At 54.7% G+C, this 16,922-nt stretch overlaps 1 protein-coding gene across 1 annotated transcript in view; it reads right to left on the minus strand.

Annotated features, from left to right (window-relative positions):
* Nucleotides 1-3,431: 3,431 nt before the first annotated feature.
* CDK18 (cyclin dependent kinase 18) overlaps nt 3,432-16,922 on the minus strand; it is a 40,340-nt gene continuing 26,849 nt past the window's right edge. The window contains exons 3-16 of the mRNA XM_054804075.1: nt 14,850-14,995; nt 14,366-14,491; nt 12,189-12,245; nt 11,830-11,944; nt 11,584-11,678; nt 11,416-11,478; nt 10,905-11,028; nt 10,697-10,817; nt 10,277-10,374; nt 9,810-9,915; nt 9,551-9,593; nt 8,955-9,045; nt 8,561-8,638; nt 3,432-8,250 (exon numbers count right to left, since the gene is read on the minus strand). Coding sequence (XP_054660050.1) covers nt 8,216-8,250; nt 8,561-8,638; nt 8,955-9,045; nt 9,551-9,593; nt 9,810-9,915; nt 10,277-10,374; nt 10,697-10,817; nt 10,905-11,028; nt 11,416-11,478; nt 11,584-11,678; nt 11,830-11,944; nt 12,189-12,245; nt 14,366-14,491; nt 14,850-14,995 — 1,298 coding nt within the window. The 3' untranslated portion in view covers nt 3,432-8,215. The remainder of the gene's footprint in view (nt 8,251-8,560; nt 8,639-8,954; nt 9,046-9,550; nt 9,594-9,809; nt 9,916-10,276; nt 10,375-10,696; nt 10,818-10,904; nt 11,029-11,415; nt 11,479-11,583; nt 11,679-11,829; nt 11,945-12,188; nt 12,246-14,365; nt 14,492-14,849; nt 14,996-16,922) is intronic.

The following is a 16,922-nucleotide window of genomic DNA, read 5'->3' on the forward strand; positions in this document are numbered from 1 at the left end:
AAGGATCATGACAGTGAAGGCCTTTCCATCAAAACGCTGCTAGGAAGGTCATCTCCTGCCCCTCTTTGTCCATACATCTCCTTGTGCATGGAGCCAGAGTTACTTAATGAAACAGCAGATCCTTATCTTCCACACACCAGGTGCCATGCCGCAAGAAAAGGGCTGACGGGGCTTTACCTGTGGTTCCCCTGGACCACATTCTTGATCTAAATCTTGATCTTGGTTCTCCCTTTACCAGGCAGAGAGTCAGGAGACCTGCACTCTAGTCCTGGCTTCCATTACTGCATCACCATCACTGGATAGCATCATCTCTCTGGGCCTTCGCTTCCCCAACTATAAAATGGCTGAGCAATGCTTTCCCCACCTTTGCAGGTTCACTGCATCCACTGCCAGATGAAAAGGCAGCATCCAGGCAGCAGAGGTTACAAATGTTAGTACAACCCCTACCCCAGCTACAACAGCTGACCCCACGTTGCTCAGCAATGGCCTAAATGCCAGTACACTTGCTTCCAGGAATATAAAGCCATTTTATGAGGGATAACACAAATCGTGCAAGATATGCTTGCAAATAAGAAATGAAGCGTAGGTGGGTTAGTCAGCATAAGAACACACAGATCCTTTCTGGCTCCATATACTGAAACCCAGATCCTCAGAGGTAGCTCATAAAAATGCAAGCCACAGGACTATGAGTATATGCAATACCAGAATTAGCTTCACGAGGAGGCACTTTAGGCTGTTTTCCAAACTGAAATCAATGTTGTACTTGCAATGAATTAAACACCCACATTTTTGCACTTGCTGCAAACTGCAAAGTGAAATCATGAATGAAGGAACAGCAGAGAAGCATGATCACAGCCAGCAGCGTCAGTTGGTGCATGCCATTGCTGCTCAAAAAGATCTGACAAGCATTTGAGAAACACCTTCCTTTTGCTTCCTGTGCCCTGACACATTCCTGGGGCAGCAAGAGGCACAGCAGGTTTTTTCAGACTATATCAGTTAATCTTTTCAGCCAGTGGAGCAATTGCTTCTTTAACATGATCGATCCACCCTTGCAGTGACTACTCTATAGAGTTTCAACCCAGGAGCCAGATTTTGTTCAGATTTGCTGTTGTGATGCTGGCATCACTTCTCCTAGCCCAGACTCAACACAGTGGGAAAATTCAATTCTAGTAGTGGTTTTTCTAAAGGTTTCCCAGGGGTGGCTCCAGCTGAGGCCCCACGGGGGGGTGGGACAGCAGGTGCCTGGGGACAGGCTCCTTCAAGGCTTTCACCAGTGTTTGGGTTGGCAGCTGTGGCCGAGGGCCTGGGACTGAGATACTGTCCAACAGTTTTCCCTCTGTCCCTCTTTTGCCAAGAGACCACCAAGGGCAAATCTGGGCTGACACCCTCAGAAACCCCCACACGTTATCCCAGCAACCACGTGCACCAGTGTGACGGGCCGAAGAGCTACACACAGATTTGGAGGCGGGAGCGCCGATGCCTTTCAACAGTTGTAACTCAGCCCAAAAAACCCACCACCAAGCAAGGTTGGGCAGATAAGAAAACAACTACCCTGAACCCCTGAACCTTACTGAGAAAAGACACGATGCTTCTTACAACACCGGGTAAACTCTCCATACGATGGGTTGAATTATTCTAGGCTGCATGTAAGATGCTCAGCAACCCAGCATGAATGTGCTGGGCAGCTGGAACGGCAGCACACGAGAGGTGTTCACCTCATGTATTTCGGGGTCAAGAGTTTCAAAACACGCCGTGTGATTTGGAAAGCTTGGCTCCACTTCTAGGTCAAACATTAGCCTGAGATCTTGGCCCAGTTATTACAGATCCTGTAACGCTTGTCTAAAAGGAGGAAGCGCTCACCTACACGTTTTCCTACCGTCCAACTGAAATAATCCACACACCTACTCCGATTTAGCTGGAATCAATGTGCTTCCTCTTTTACTGCACTAAAACTGCAGCAGGGGAGGGCGGGCTGCGATGAAACGACCAGGCTGAGCCTCCCGAAACGCACCTGGAATTTAATGACACACAAATAATCTCGATGAGGGCAGCAAGTATCGTCCCCGCTTTGCAGATACGCTGAGAGACCCGGGGAGCGATGGGTGACCTGGCTTGAGCATCCACGTGAGGCAGGAGGATGCCCCGAAGCGACACGGAGCGGGGAGGGCACGGCTATTTGGGCAGCTGGGAACATCTGGATGCCGGTCATGAGGGATGCAGGCTGGGGCTGCTTGGCCGCATTCCCCCGGACCCAGCGCAGGCAGCCGCCACCGCCGCGAGACTGGAGGAATGAGAGCAGCAGATGGAGGAACTGGTTTGGCAAACAGCTTGTTACTGGGGATCTGCCCACACCAGTGCCTGAACGTGACTCAGGCAGGCTGGGCGCTGGCTGGAGGTGCAGCCTGGGGCGGGGGATGAAGGGCATCGCTCCCCTCCCTAAACCAGCCGCCCATTGTCCGTGGGCTCACGCCACGGGTCCGGCCCCAAAGATCCCACAGGTCCCCCCCCGGAATCCGTCCCTGGCTCTCCCCAGGTCCCCCCGACGCGGGTGGCCGTAGCTTCTCTTCAGCACTGATGGGCCAGAGAGCAGGGATGCAAAGGGCACTGCTGGGCTGAATAGCCCCGAGCTCAGCGAGGTTTTTAGCTGCTAGAGCTGCAGGAAACAGGGCTCCCCTGTCCCTTCCCCAGCTCTGCCCTTGAGTTGCTTTGCAACCATGGGCTGGGCACGTCAGCTCTGTGCTTTATTTGCCTGATAGGCTTATGGCAATATTTGTTTAGGGCCTTAGGATCCATGCAAGGGCCCATAGAACCATTTTCCTATTGCACACGAGTTTCTGAGGTCTTGGGTTTCAACTCCCTGCAAAGGTCAGGTAACTCAGGGAAACTCCTTTTGCACTAAGTCTGCGCCTGGGAGTTTACTAGAGCTAGCCAAAAAACATCCCGCTAGCAGGAGTGAAAACGAAAGGAGTCCTGGAGCTGCACAGAAGGCAGCTGTGGGGAATGACAGAGGGAAGGCACAAAGATGGCACAGCACAGCACGGCACAGCACGGCACGGCACGGCACAGCACGGCACGGCAGCCTGCCTCCCCTGCATGCCCACCACGGAGCAACTCACCACCTGGGATCCTGCCAAGGGACCTGCGTGCCCAAGACATCAGTGCTACCTATCTGAAATTGAAAACCAAAGCGGATCCTTCTCCTACTAAAAAAAAAAAAAAAAAAAAAAAAAAAAAGAGAGAAAAATTATATCCTGTACAAAACTATCCTGTATTCAATAAAGTTTATTGTCCAATCTTGGCTTTGGAGCGTTCACAATACAACTGTAATATCAGCCTTAGCGATAAAATGAGCACATCCACAAAATAGCCCATGTCACATCTGAAATACAAAAATTGAAATATTCTTATAAAACATTCAGACACAAGATTGATAGATGGATACAATCTTTTATTCTTTTTTTTTTTTTTTTTACCTTTCCATTTATTCCAGAAAAACTTTCTATAAAAAAAATCATTGCTTCTTTTGGAATAAATCTTTAAAATCACTTCTTTTAAAACGCATCTTTCATTTGTACAACACTAGTTAAATATATTATCGGTATTCTGCAAATGAATCACATCAGAGAACATTCACAGTATGCGTATCCTGGCCGCTTGGATCTGTTTTTCTTGCTGTAGGACAAGCACGATGCTGGGGAAGAAAGAAGGCAATGAAGAAACCAGAAAGTGGGTTTCTCAGTGTTTGTGCCCAGAAATCGCTAGTGGGGGGGTGCTAAGGGCACATCCGAACGTATTTCTTACAAGACTCAAGCACACAGGGACAGGACAGCGGCGCGGCATGGCCGGAGCAGCACGGTCAGGCAGAGAACCTCGGCTTTCGGCAGGTGACATCCCGTCACTTTTAACCCCAGGTATTTCGGGATCAAGACCCGACGGCCCTTGCAGCACCCGCTCAGCCATCGCTGGCTCCGTGCTCTGAGCAAACCCGGGCTTGCGGGGCTGCGAGACACCAGACTGACACGGGTGCAAGCGGTTTGGCCACGTAAGGCTGGGCAGGCTCCCAGCCCCAGGGCCGGTCCCTGCCCCATGCCCCGGGACACACGCACTAAACGCGTTATGTTACTCAACCCAGCGGGTCAGACTGTTTCTCTAATGTTTTCCCACCTGCCTGTTCCTAGCCTGCTCCCGGGAGCTCTGGGCTCCCGTTTTATGCCAGCCTGATTTCTGACTGAAGATAAGTCATGGGAAAAAACCAAACAAAACATTTGAGAAGCTTGGGAAAATGGCTTTCTAATTGTTTTTTTGTTGTTTTTTTTTTTCAATGTGTGTAAGGGAGAGGAAAAAATCTACTTATTTTGTCCTTAGTCTCCAAGACACAATGTAGTTCTGTTATTTAAAATCTTAACATAGATCTGGCAACCGGCTGGGCCAGGAAAGGCGTGTGCATGTGTGTATGGAGAGGGTGAAATTAAATAGCTCTGCCTACAAGTTTTATTGTTGTCCTGTAACATGGACCTTGCTTTACACATTATTTACTTACATTTCTGTAACTAGCTATCAGCTGGAGAGATGAAAGAATACAGCCTCTCCTGAGGGCACAGCCAAAACTCCATTTTCCACCAGAACTGGTATAAAAAAAAAAAAAAAAATTGCAAGAAAAATGTCTGGAAGACAAAGCAACAGTTTCCTTTTGTCAAAACTCCCCATCTGCGAGGAGTGCCAGCTACTCCGCAAAGCGGTGGATGGGAGAACCCACAAAATGAAAAAAATGCCGGAGAGCCACAGACATTCCCAGCATTTTCATTAGTGCTACTTTAAAAAAATCCAACTTGGGAGCTGGCTGGTGCTCCAAAAGCTGGGGAAAGCCTGCCTGGGGATGAGCTGCCGGAGCAGGCAGGGAGCGATGCCATCGGCAGCGGGAGCTTTGCTGCAGATTTCCTCCCCCTGCATGCCGGGAGGGCTCGGGGCTTTTATAAACCAGAGCACCCAAAGGATCTCTTGTCCTCTAAACCCAGCCGGACCCCACGTAACACTATCCAGGAGACGGAGAAGGGGGATTTGGCTCTGGGCTCTAATCTCTGCCGACCTGCAGCTCCTTTTCTTCGCAGCCAGGAAGGCTTTGGTGGGCAGCGTGCCGCGGGAGATCAGACGCCCGGGGCTCTGCCAGCCAGCACGTGCTAGCGCAGCAGCGACGGGAGCTTGTAAATCAAACCCGGCTCAGCGGGGCACCAAATATTTACACACACTATCGCCCTCCTGAATAGGAATCAAACATCCACTAAATGCAGTGGAACAAAAGGGGTTATCTTAAATTGGGGCTGTTAGTAGCGCACAGGGCTAATAAATAATAGTGTCTCCTTTAGGAAGGATTTGTAGGAGGAAAGGCAAAGGCTACGAAAGAATAAACAGCAGCTAACAGGCCCTTTGTCTTTGCTATCTGATCCCGGGCAAAGCAGTCCCGTCTACGCGGTCATTGCTAGGTCTTTTCCCAACCTTTCGCCCCAGCAGTTTCCGTAGGTGACCCTGACCTTCAGCAGGAATACCTCCCTTATGTGGGGAGAGCTGAGACCACACCGGATCGGGTGCTCTGCTGTGATCTGCCCGCTGGCGTGAAAGTGGGATGGTTCAGCTGGGCACCCTCTGCCCCAGCGAGCTCTACGCCCAAGGCAATCTCAGTGCACGGCGCTGGTAACGCCGAGCAAGAAAACTGCACAAAACCAGGTCAAACGTGTCCTGAATGGGCTTCCCAGGAGCTGGTGGAAGGGGTTCCTGCTCCCCCTGGTCCGATCTGTGCTCACAGACCGCAGCGGGGGCTTTGGTCCCCTGGGCACGCCGGCACCCTTCACCCCGTGTACCTGCGGGTGCTGCCGTGGGGGTACAGGAGATGCTGCGTCCGTGAGCTGGCCTGCCTGCTGAGCTGCTAATTCCTGACGGGAGCTGGCTGCCCTGGGAAGTGCAAGTCTGCACCACGGATCCCTCCCATGCCAAGAAAATTCTTGTCTAAAATGCCTTTGTGAAAGAAAAGATGACAGTGTAAGAGTTCAGACTTACTCCGGCCAACACCTCCCTTGGAGAACCTCCCCACTGAAAAGCCCCATGCAGCAGGAGCCGGGTGTAGGAAACCAGGCAAAACACTGCCCTGGCATCAGGGTGAAATGCGTCACTGGTGGCTGATGGCTATTCATGCACTTCCCTATCAAATGGAAACAATTAATGAACTATTCAGCCTGCTGTATGCTGGACATACCGAGAAGGGAACGGAGCAGGGATGGGCAAACCTCAAACAATGCAGACGTCTGGATGCTTGTCTAGGACAAACCCGAATTAACAGCTTTGGTCTGATGGGGGAAGCTCAGAGGGCGCATCGCATCGAGCACTGGCACAGGCAGCAGTCGGCCCAGAAGCTTTCGGGAGCTCCAGGGTCTCCTCGTTTATCCTCATGCTTTGCATTTTCTGAGGATCACAGAAGAAATGCTGCACAGCAAAGCAGAAAACAGAGCCCTCACTCCTGGCTCGATGGGGAAACAGCGGCATGGAGAGTTACCGTCCCCTGAGCAATGCCTCCCAGGCTGGGAGCGTGACGGGTTAAGACATCAGCATGTCCTGCCAGTCCCAGAGCCAGGTGACAGTCCCAGCACCTGCCAAGTCCAGGGTGTCCTGGCCACATCCGTGGGCTGGAGGACCGGTGGGCGAGAGGACTAGTCATCCGGGACAGCCAAGAAAAGGATGTGAATATTATACAGTAGAGAGACATCTTGTAACGCTCACACGCTTGAAGACGTTTCAGGCTGTTTGCAGGCTGTGGGGGAGAGGTGCAGCAGGGCCTCTTCGCTCAGGATGGATTTGGCACGTTCCTGAAGTGTACGGAGGGGAAAACGCACCAGGAGCAGTCCTCGGCCAGCAACGCAGGCTCAGATCTAAGCACGCACCTCAGTCCCGCAGCATCGATCTGAGTCAGGGCTGGTACGATCTGGCACTGGCTACAAATGTAGAGGCCAGGCGATGAGGTTTGAGGGATGATTTGCTTCTCTCCGGGTCTATTTCTGGTCCCCACAGCTGAGCTGTGGGAGGTTTGGCACCTCTCCCCCTTCCTCTGGGTAGAAATGCACTGAGGTGGGTGTGCGCAACGCTTCGGTACGGAGATGCTGCACGGCTCGCCCCCACATCGCGCGGGGCTCAGCGACGGGACGGGGGGCGATGCGCTGCTGAGACTCCGGCTGGGAACCGCGTCCTGCCCCTTGTGACGATGGCAGAGAGGGTTGTGGGCTGGGGGGACAGCAGGCTCGGTGATGAGAAAGGAGCTGCTCCATCGGTGCCTGGGAAAGGCTGGCTGAAGGGCTCGGGCAGCAACGGGAGGCAGCACAGAGCTGATGCTCGTTCGGCCCCACTTCTGCACAGCTCTACCAGCAGGTACCTGCACCCGGGCGGGCTAAGCCAGCTCTTGCTCTCAGCTGAGGACATCCCCAGGGAGCAGCCAGCTGACCGAATTTGGAAACGCACTGGTGGCAAGGAGGGGGAGATGCTGGGGGAAGCAATGGGAAGCCCCCTCCTCCCAGCTGCTCCATCCTTGTCAGGATTCAGGTACCAAAGTTGGGGAGAGAAAAAGGGGTTATGTAAGCAGAGGCAAGGGCAAATAAGGGAGAGCTGCCCTGGTTTTTGTGCTTCAGGTGCAGTCTCTCCAGAGCCAGGCTGGGTCATGCCCCAACTCGTAACGTGGCTGCAAAGTGTGTCCCCAAGAAATAGGGGGTGCAGAGCAGGTTGTCTGAGCAAAGGTACATTTTCAGAAATGCCTGCCTGGGCCAAATGCTACAATCCACAGCCCAGCTTTGGAGATACGACCCTCTGCTCACAAAACCTCCTTGTGCCTCGCTCACCCCCCGAGGGCAGCGAGCGGTTCCCTGGGCCAGCACAGGATCCTTCGCTCCGGGCAGTGCCCAGGGCAGCTGCTCGCTAGAGCACCGGCACAGAGAGTGGCAGCTCACGTCTGATTTGGGCAACATGAAAATAAGAGGAGAAAAAGGCCACAGGTCCATCAAGAGCAGCTGGTAGGGGCTGTGGTTGTGGGCACGGGCAGGGGAGAGCCTGCGGCTGAGGGCGCTTCAGCATCATCCTGCTCGAGTCGGTAATTCTGTGGTGGGTCGGGTGGGAGTGTGTCGCCATCTCCTTTCTCAGTGCTTTGATCTCCATGGTGACAAGGGGAACACGAGATCCAAGTTTAAAATATACTCTGCCTCCTGTTCTTCCCTCGGGCTGAGGAAGAGAGAGAGAGAGATGGGTCAGAGAGGTCAGACCGGTGCTTCGCAGAGAAGCTGAGCCCTGCGGTGCTCTGGGTTAGGAGGTTACAAGCCCACGGCAGTCAGGAGGGAGCTGCGCCTCAGGGCACCTAGATGTGACTTTGCTACCACAGTAGGTGACAAGGATGCCCCAGGGGTGATTTGTGGAATAAAGCAGGGAGCAGGTTTGGCTTTTTCCTAGGCAGGACCCACTGGGAGTAACCTCAGTACCAGCACGGTCCGTGGCACCACCTGGGAGAGGTCAGCATGATTTTCCCCAGTCCTACCTGACTGCTGAAAGGCCGAGCCTCTGTAGCCAGGGTCCTTTTGAAGCTGGATCTCCTTCAGGGAGAAGATGGAGACGTCTAGGCAGAGGGGGCAGAGAAAGAGAGGTCAGTCCAGCTGTCTGCAGCGGTCTGCAAACCCAGAGCCGGGAGGGACGGCAGTGCCCAAGTGCGGCACTGCACCTCATCAGAGCTTTTCTCTTGCACTACATTGTCCTACCCAAATTGTTTCTTGCTCTCACAGCCACCACGCTCCCACCCCACGCTGCTGCAGGAGCACCTCTGAGTGAGCAAAGACAAGAGGCACCCGAAGAGACCTGGCTGCAAACCCCCACCCTCGGCTGCACAGAAGCTCTGTGCTCCACACCCCCCAGGCGAGAGGACAGCGAGCACTTACTGTCAGGCAGGAGATGCACCCGCTCTCCCAGGCTCTTGAAGTAAGCGTGCCGCAAGGCTGCCTCCGCCGAAATCCGGCCTTTGGCTTCGTACTGCACAAAGCCGCAGAGAAAGGCAATGAGACACAGTCTGCATGTGCGAGACGCCACAGAGGCCCCGTACAGGGTGCGTGTGCATCTGTGCACCTTTGCACATGTAAGTGCCCAAGCAATCTCATATGCTGCGCGGGTGACAGCGTGTCCAAACACTGTGCACACCATGGGAGTGTGCAGGCAATTACCGGTGCCGTTGGCATGTGCAGAAGGGACAGCACACACTGCGTGACCATAAGAGTGCACCGGCCATGTTGTACCTTACGGATCATCAGGTTTGTATCCTCGCACTTGGTGTGAGAGGACACAGGGTGAAGGATGGTTCACCGTCCTTAATGGGAGGTGGTTTGGAATAGCATCTACAAGGCTGTAGCTGCAGGGCCGTGGCTTATTCTGCAGTCACAGCTCCTCTCCTGCCTGGCTCCAGAATCAGTGTGAGGGCAGCCAGAGTACCTTCACTTCAGCAAATCCCTTTGCCATCCACCTGGACTTCTCTATCACTCACCAGAAGGAGGTTCATCAGCAGGTCAATGCCTTCTGAGTCCAGCCTGAGAGAAGGAGGAAATAAAAACCGGAGCATTATTGCACCCAGGAGACATTGCAATAGTCAATGCAAGGGACAAGTGGCAGCTGGGACCTCCAGTGCACAGCTGCGTGCAGAAGCTGCCAGCACCACAAGCAGGAAATGAAACTGGTGACCCCAGGTTCCCGTTTACAACCAGCGCAAGCCCACCGTGCTTATGTGTCCCCGCTTGATTAGGTACCTTGGGGCATGATTAATTAACGGCTGGGCTCGGTACTGCGTGAAATTGTAAGCCTTAAACTCCTCGTTGGATGTTATTCCAGGCCAGGTGTCTTCTGTTGGGGTTCCTGCGAGTGGGAGAGAGGGAAACCTGTCATGCTCATTTGGTGCAGAGAGAAGCACGTCATGCATGGGAGCACCGGTGTCCTCCCAGCAGAGAGGGCACCCATTTCCCCGTCAGGCTGGGACTCACCTGCGCATCCCACCGGGCAGCCGGCGAGGAGCTCCTCGCCCTCACTGACTGCAAGCCTGGGGGGGGGCTGCGGGCAGCCTCTGCCCACGCCTGCCCACGCCTGCCCACGCCTGCCCACGCCACTGCAAGGCTTTGCCAGCAGGCTCCCTCCGGGCTGCCGAGGCTGCGCTTAGTGACGGCTCCTGCAGTCAGCCACTGCCCTCGCGTGGGGATTTGGGGGACAGCAGAAGACTCACCCAGCAGCCTGAAGATCAAATGCAGCTCTTCTTTCACCGTGGAGCCGGGGAACATGGGCCGTCCGGTGACCATCTCGTAGTGGATGCACCCAACACCCCTACAGCAGCAGCAGAGACCTTGGGATTAGTGAGGGAGAAGCCCTATGGATGCCCCACCACCCCTTGGCCAGGGCTGAGGTTCCTGGAGAGGGAAATGAGCTCCAGGAGCTGTGTCCCTTCTCTGCTACAGGTAACTATCCACCCCTGATGTGGACAGTGTGCTCCAAAGACCCTGAGCCCCAGGGGACATGGAAAACAGCACGGCCTCTGGGAGAGCCCACCACCCTTTGGTGTAACCAACACCGTGGGCATGTGTGGTGCTGCACTGGCAGATGGATGGAAATGCCCAATCCACCGTCTCGGAGACCCCGGGAAGCTCACCACATGTCAATGGGTGTGGAATACTCGGTAGATCCCAGCAGGACGTCGGGGGGCCGGTACCACAGTGTGACCACCTCATTGGAATACGTTTTCGTAGGGACTGACTTGGCTCTGGCTAGTCCTGAGGGGGAAAGGGATGGGCATGAAGGAGCTGCACCTAGCTGCACCTCCTCGCAATGCTGCATCTTCCCCAGCGAGGCCCACCTACCAAAGTCAGCCAGCTTGAGCTCTCCTCTCTCATTGATGAGCAGGTTCTGGGGTTTGAGGTCTCGGTGCAGGATCTTTCTCCCATGACAGTATGCCAGGCCACGCAGCAGCTGGAACATGAAGATCTGTAGGGAGAAGAAGAGGTTTGCATTTAACACGGGCACCAAAAATGAGTCTGCCTCAAACTCATGGCCAGGAAAGACCCCTCGAAGCTGGCCTGGGGTGGGAAGCATTGTAGACAAGTATTCAAGCCCATCACCAGCAATCCAGAAAAGGGGATGAACAAAGTCTGCATGCATGGTAATTTTATTTAGGGTGGCAGTGACTTGAGAAAAGCTGGTGGAACATCAGAGCAGGCTGACAAAGGTCAAGGAAGAGTAAGAAAGCTGAACTGAAGAGAGGAGGAATATCCAGCTTCACCCAGCCCTGCAACACCCTGGACTGCACTGAGGGTGCGCTCCCCGCACGTGGGGAGAGGCAGGAGTACAGGCTGCCAGGCAGCACTGTCTTACCTTCACGTTGTGCACGCTCATCAGGTTCCCACAGTTATCGAGGTACTGTTTGAGGTCATTGTCCTGCAGTGGGAAGCACACGTCAGCCTCTCCTTCCCTTGGCCCCCATCACCCGCTTGCAGAAAGGCAGCCATCCCCCCGTTCCCACAGAAAGCCCCCCAAACCCACCAGGTACTCGAAGACGAGGGTGAGGGAGCGCTCCGTGTGGATGATGTCATGCAGGGTCACGATGTTGGCGTGTTTCAGGTTCTTCAGCAGCGACACTGCAAGACGAGGACATGGTGGGTTGGGGCAGCAGGATCTGCTGGTGGGACTGCAGGGACACGTGTCCGCCTGCACCATCCATCCCAAATCTGCCTGTGACCCAGCACTGCTCATGAGAGCTGTGATGGCAAAAGCCCCTCCTGCCCTCACCTTCCCGTATGGCCGTGCAAGGTGCCCCTTCCTCGTGCTCCAGGCGGATTTCCTTCAGGGCAACGAGGTTTTCGGTCAGCTTGCTGCGTCCCTTGAAGACAGTGGCGTAAGTGCCCTGGGGGGAGAGAGGAAATACAAGCCATGCAGACCATTTATCAGGGTGCAACAATGCCGATATACTCCATAATGTTCGCGGGAAGGATGATTTGAAGCTAGTGGGCCAAGTCTGAAGTCCATAGAAAGACCTGGTCTAAAAATTGCTAGATATTGAAGAAATTTGGCTACAGTCTGCCCTTTGCACTGCAAGCTGCCCTTCTAACTTGATTTAAATCCTTACAGGGGTTTCGTAGTCTACTCACCTCTCCCAGTTTATCCAGTTTAACGTAAGTTTCCAGCTTCCCAAACCCGATATCTGACTGTAAGAGAGAAAGGAAAACGTCACTGGGGGGGATCTCATCCAGAGATGGCCTCACCGCTGGGGAGGAAGGTCAAGGACCCTGGACAGTAAGAGCTTTGGGGGCACATCAATCAAGGCAGGTGTTTGCATGCAGCAGCCCAACTAATCTAAGCACATAAAGTCCATTACTTTCCTGGAGAAGCCGTGCAGGCGACCAGGCAATCGATCACGAAATCTCCACAACTGACTGGCTGCTTGAAGCGAAACGGACGGCACCTACACCCCGAACCCCAGGGCAGCTGCATCCTGCACGGCTGCCCCGTCCCGCTGCCGCCCCTGCAAATCCCTTCTCCTCTCACCCACCACCCTGACACGCCACCAGCAGCGGCCGAGCTGTGACTTGCAAAAAGCCGATGCCCTTTTTGTCAGAAAAGCCTCACGGGATTCTACTGCCGATGCCCAGCGCTTTCTCGAGTGCTTTCTCGAGTGCTTTCCTACGTCCTGGTCTTTACTGTGACTCCGTTCATTTCTCTGTGTGCTGTTCAAATCAAGCGTGAAAGGGACATTTTCCCATTTGGAACAGTAAGTCTTCAATGTATTGCTGAGACCTGCTCTCGTGTACCCAGTGAAAGAAGGGCAACCGCTGCAAAGCCACAGATTTAAATTGCAGTTTTCTGTGGGGACAGAGACACCTCCTCGGTTCGTTTGCATTATCTGTGTGCCAGGGCAGGGGGTGGTGCCCAGCACAGCAGGCCCAGGGCAAATCATTGCTCCTTAAGCTTAATAAACCGCTGTCGCTCTCCTAGAAAACACATTCGCATCGGTGCAGTCCCAGGCCAGCAGCCAGCTCTGACTCCAGCCCAGCTAAAGCCCCCCCAGCCCCGCAGCGCTGCCCCCCGTCCTGAGCCACGGGCTCCTGCCATGCCGCTCGCCATCAGCAGATGGAGCTGGATGGACAGCTGTCAATCAGCAGGCAAAGACAAGGGCTGTGCAGGGAAAGGGTCCCTTGGGGGAGGCACTGCAGGAGTCCCCTGCGCTGTGCCCAAGAGCTCTGCCTGGAGAACCAGCAGCCCCAGGTCCGGGGGGCTCTTGCAGCCTCCCCTGCTCCCCAGAGGAAGGCTTCTTCCTTGCTACAGGCACTGCCCAGACCACCAAGCTCTCACAAGCTGCCGCACGCAGCGAGGAAGCTGTTTTCTTGCTCACGCAGGCTGGATTTGGACCAGCAAATCCCAGGGGAACATAGTGGTTTTTACTCCGTTTCGGCTTCCCCAAACCCTCTGCATACCCCGGGAACAGACGTGTCCTGAGCAGGGAAATGAAGTGGCTGCTGCAATCTGAGGTGCAGTACACCCCCTCAAGAACCATACTGCAAGTTCTGCAGGAACATGTCTTATTCATGGAGGAGACCATGAATATTAAAAGCACATTGCTCTGGCTGTGTCTATTTTATTGATTAGACAGAAACAGGCAAGTAAATGCAAGCTCTCCTTTCCTCCTCCCTCCCCCTGAACAGGCATGGCAGATCTGAAGACGCCTGCTGAGACCTCGCTGTTGTATCTGTGTAGCACTGAGCGCTTCTGGGCAGCAGGACACATGCTTGCACATTTGTAAACAGGGCACCGGGTTTTTGCTCCTACATATGCTGATGCTCTGCAGTAAAGAAACTGAAATGCCAACGCTAATGCAAAGGCTAATTCATTATTTATCGGCATTTGCATTTCAACTAGCAGAGGTTCCAGCACTTGCTAAACCGCAGGAGGCTTTTCCGCCTCCTCCCATCTGGAAGGAGCCAGGCCAAGAGGAAAGTCAGGGATGTGCAGAGGTGAGTGGAGGAATGTGCAGGTCTGGGGATTTGCGCAGCAGTATGCAAGTGTGTGTGTGTAGGCGCGACATGGGGAAGAGACGCATATGTGCATGGTGGGGGGAATGCGTGCCACCGGGAGCGTGCAGAAAGGGATTTGCACGGGCAGGGATGTGTGTGTGTATCTCAGTGACATGCAGGGGAACAAGGGAGCTTGCACAGCAGGGCACAACTGCATGGGTGGGTGGCAATCAGCACGTGCGTCTGCTGGCTGGGACTTGCATGCAGGAAGCGAGATGCTGTGCCTGGCGCTGCTCGCTCTGCACGGTCAGACTTACAAGGGAAGCCCGTCGGGACATCCTGCTGAGGGGCTTGGGGAACTCCGGGCTCTCCATCTGCAGCTTCTCCAAGAATTCAGGGGGCAGGCGGATGTCCATGGGCAGGGAGAGACGCTTGCTGACGTCCTGCGGAGAGGGCCCAAAGAGCGGGTGGTGAACACATGTGACGAAAGGAGGACTGTACAGAGACACTCGAGGGGAAGTGCTCTCTAACCAGAGCCGGTATTAATGGCAAAGCAACGGGGGCAGCATCTGTGGGACCCTCAGCTAAAGGAAAGGGAAGGCGGGTGTGTGTGTGTGCACGGGGACATGCACTGGGCTTCGTCGGGTACCATGGGAGTCATGTTCAGTGCACCCAAGAGGGCTCGTGTCTGAGACTGCCAGGTCCCCGTGAATCAAACACCGGCTCTTCCAGCCAGCAGGCAGGTGACAGCCAGAACTTGCCACGTCCCTTCTGCCTGCTCCAGCCTGCAGCGGTACTTGCCTCCATGGAGAAGCGACGCTGGTTGTTGTTGCGGTAGCATACAGCCATCGGGGACTGGCCTTCCACCTCGGAGGGGGAGATGGGGCTGGTGTCTGCTCGGAAGTCCCTGCCCAGGTGTCCCAGCTGCAGGTGCCCTTGAGCCAGGTCTGAGGACAAAAAGAAAGGAGAGTGAGCTGCTGGAGTGGTAGCAGAAGTGCCAAGGCCCAAGGCACTTGCTTTGGAGAAAAGAAAGAGGAGGGCAGGAAGGTCCAGAGATGCTCTGGGGCGGTGGCAAACTCTTCTTCCTTCTCTGCATCCAGGAGGCAGAGGGAACACCCGCTTTTTGCTCCAGACTTCTGGTGCATCGCCACCCACACAGCTCTGCTCAGCAGCACCCCCAAAGCACCCTGATGCAGCCCCCGGCAATGAAGGTCTCATTTGACAGACGGGGGGGAGGAGGGAGCAGAGAGGGGAACTGCTGCAACCCAAGGGCCACCCAGACGTCCCACATCCCAACCCCGTGCTCAGCCCCCCGTGGCAGCATTGCCCCTCCGCAGCAGCAACACGGGGTTTTGCACAGGTGACTGTTCGTCTTACCTTCCCCGCCTTATCTTCACTAACATCACATTAGACAAAACACGATTTGCGCTTTAGGAACACCGAGGCGCCTGACCGCGGCTCTGGATTCCTCTGTGCTAGGTCTGTACAAAAGTAAAACAGAGCGCCCTGCCTCTGGGGAGCTTCCAAGCACACGTCCCTAATCTGCTTCAGGAACCACCAAAACTAACAGACGTCAGGGTACTTTCCTCCAAGGATGTGACCATTTCTCAGAAGGAGGTGTTTGGGATTAAAGGCTGCAGAGTCACTTACTGCAAAACAAAACACTCCAGGCTTTCCTGCCCCAACCTGCAGCACTTAGCCAAACACACAGTCCCGAGAAGCACAAAAGCTCTCTTGAAAACCAAAGCAGCTCAGAAAAATAACTCTACTCTTGGGACTCCAGGTGTGAAGCCTCACCAAACCCAAGAAACCCTGAAAGGAGCAAGAAATCAGAACAAAATAAGCCATTGAGCTCCTTCTGGTCTCCAGTTTGAGGCTCGCACTTAAACCTCCTCACTCTGTAATTAACAGCTGGTTGGTAGGAATATTCTGGCATGCAGAGACTCTGACAGCAGCACAGAAAAACACTGACGAGTTCAACGCAGGTCGCCTGTACCCCGGCGAAGTGGATTCCCCCGATACACAGGGGTGCTGTTTCCAAGGGGCTGTTCAGAAGGAGGCAGCGCTAACTGGGTGTGCTGGGATGGAGGAGGCAGCGCTAACTGGGTGTGCTGGGATGGAGGAGGCAGCGCTAACTGGGTGTGCTGGGATGGAGGAGGCAGCGCTAACTGGCTGTGCTGGGATGGAGGAGGCAACGCTAACTGGGTGTGCTGGGATGGAGGAGGCAACGCTAACTGGCTGTGCTGGGATGGAGGAGGCAGCGCTAACTGGGTGTGCTGGGATGGAGGAGGCAGCGCTAACTGGGTGTGCTGGGATGGAGGAGGCAGCGTTAACTGGGTGTGCTGGGATGGAGGAGGCAGCGCTAACTGGCTGTGCTGGGATGGAGGAGGCAGTGCTAACTGGGTGTGCTGGGATGGAGGAGCATCACCTCCCCAAGAGAGGTATGCATCTCCCTCTGACTCCCTCTGAAAAGGTGTGGGGCTGAGCAGGGACAACCGTTTTGTCCCCTTCCCGGTGGCCATGCAGTTCTCTCCCTTCTCATCCAAACTTCGCAGCTACCCTCCAAGTTAGCAAGGCCTCCAGGGTCCAGGGGCCCGGCCATAAAGCACCTCCATGCGTCCAGGCACCCTGCAGTGACTTCCCCAGAGCAAGGAGGAACATTGCAGCAGGGAAACTCCCCAGGGAGGCCCTGCGATGTCCCAGCCTGAGCCACCGAGTCCTGCCCCTTGCCAAGCCCTTTCCCTGAGCTGCACGGAGACAATCCCCTGCTACGCCTAACGCAGATTTCAGCGCACGGATCCCAGTGTGCTCAGGCAGCCAGCGATGATCTCATTGCTAAAGACTGGAGAGGGAGGGCTGGCTTTCACGGGGTAG

Source organism: Grus americana, chromosome 25 (assembly GCF_028858705.1).
Source record: "Grus americana isolate bGruAme1 chromosome 25, bGruAme1.mat, whole genome shotgun sequence".
Lineage (NCBI taxonomy): Eukaryota > Metazoa > Chordata > Aves > Gruiformes > Gruidae > Grus > Grus americana.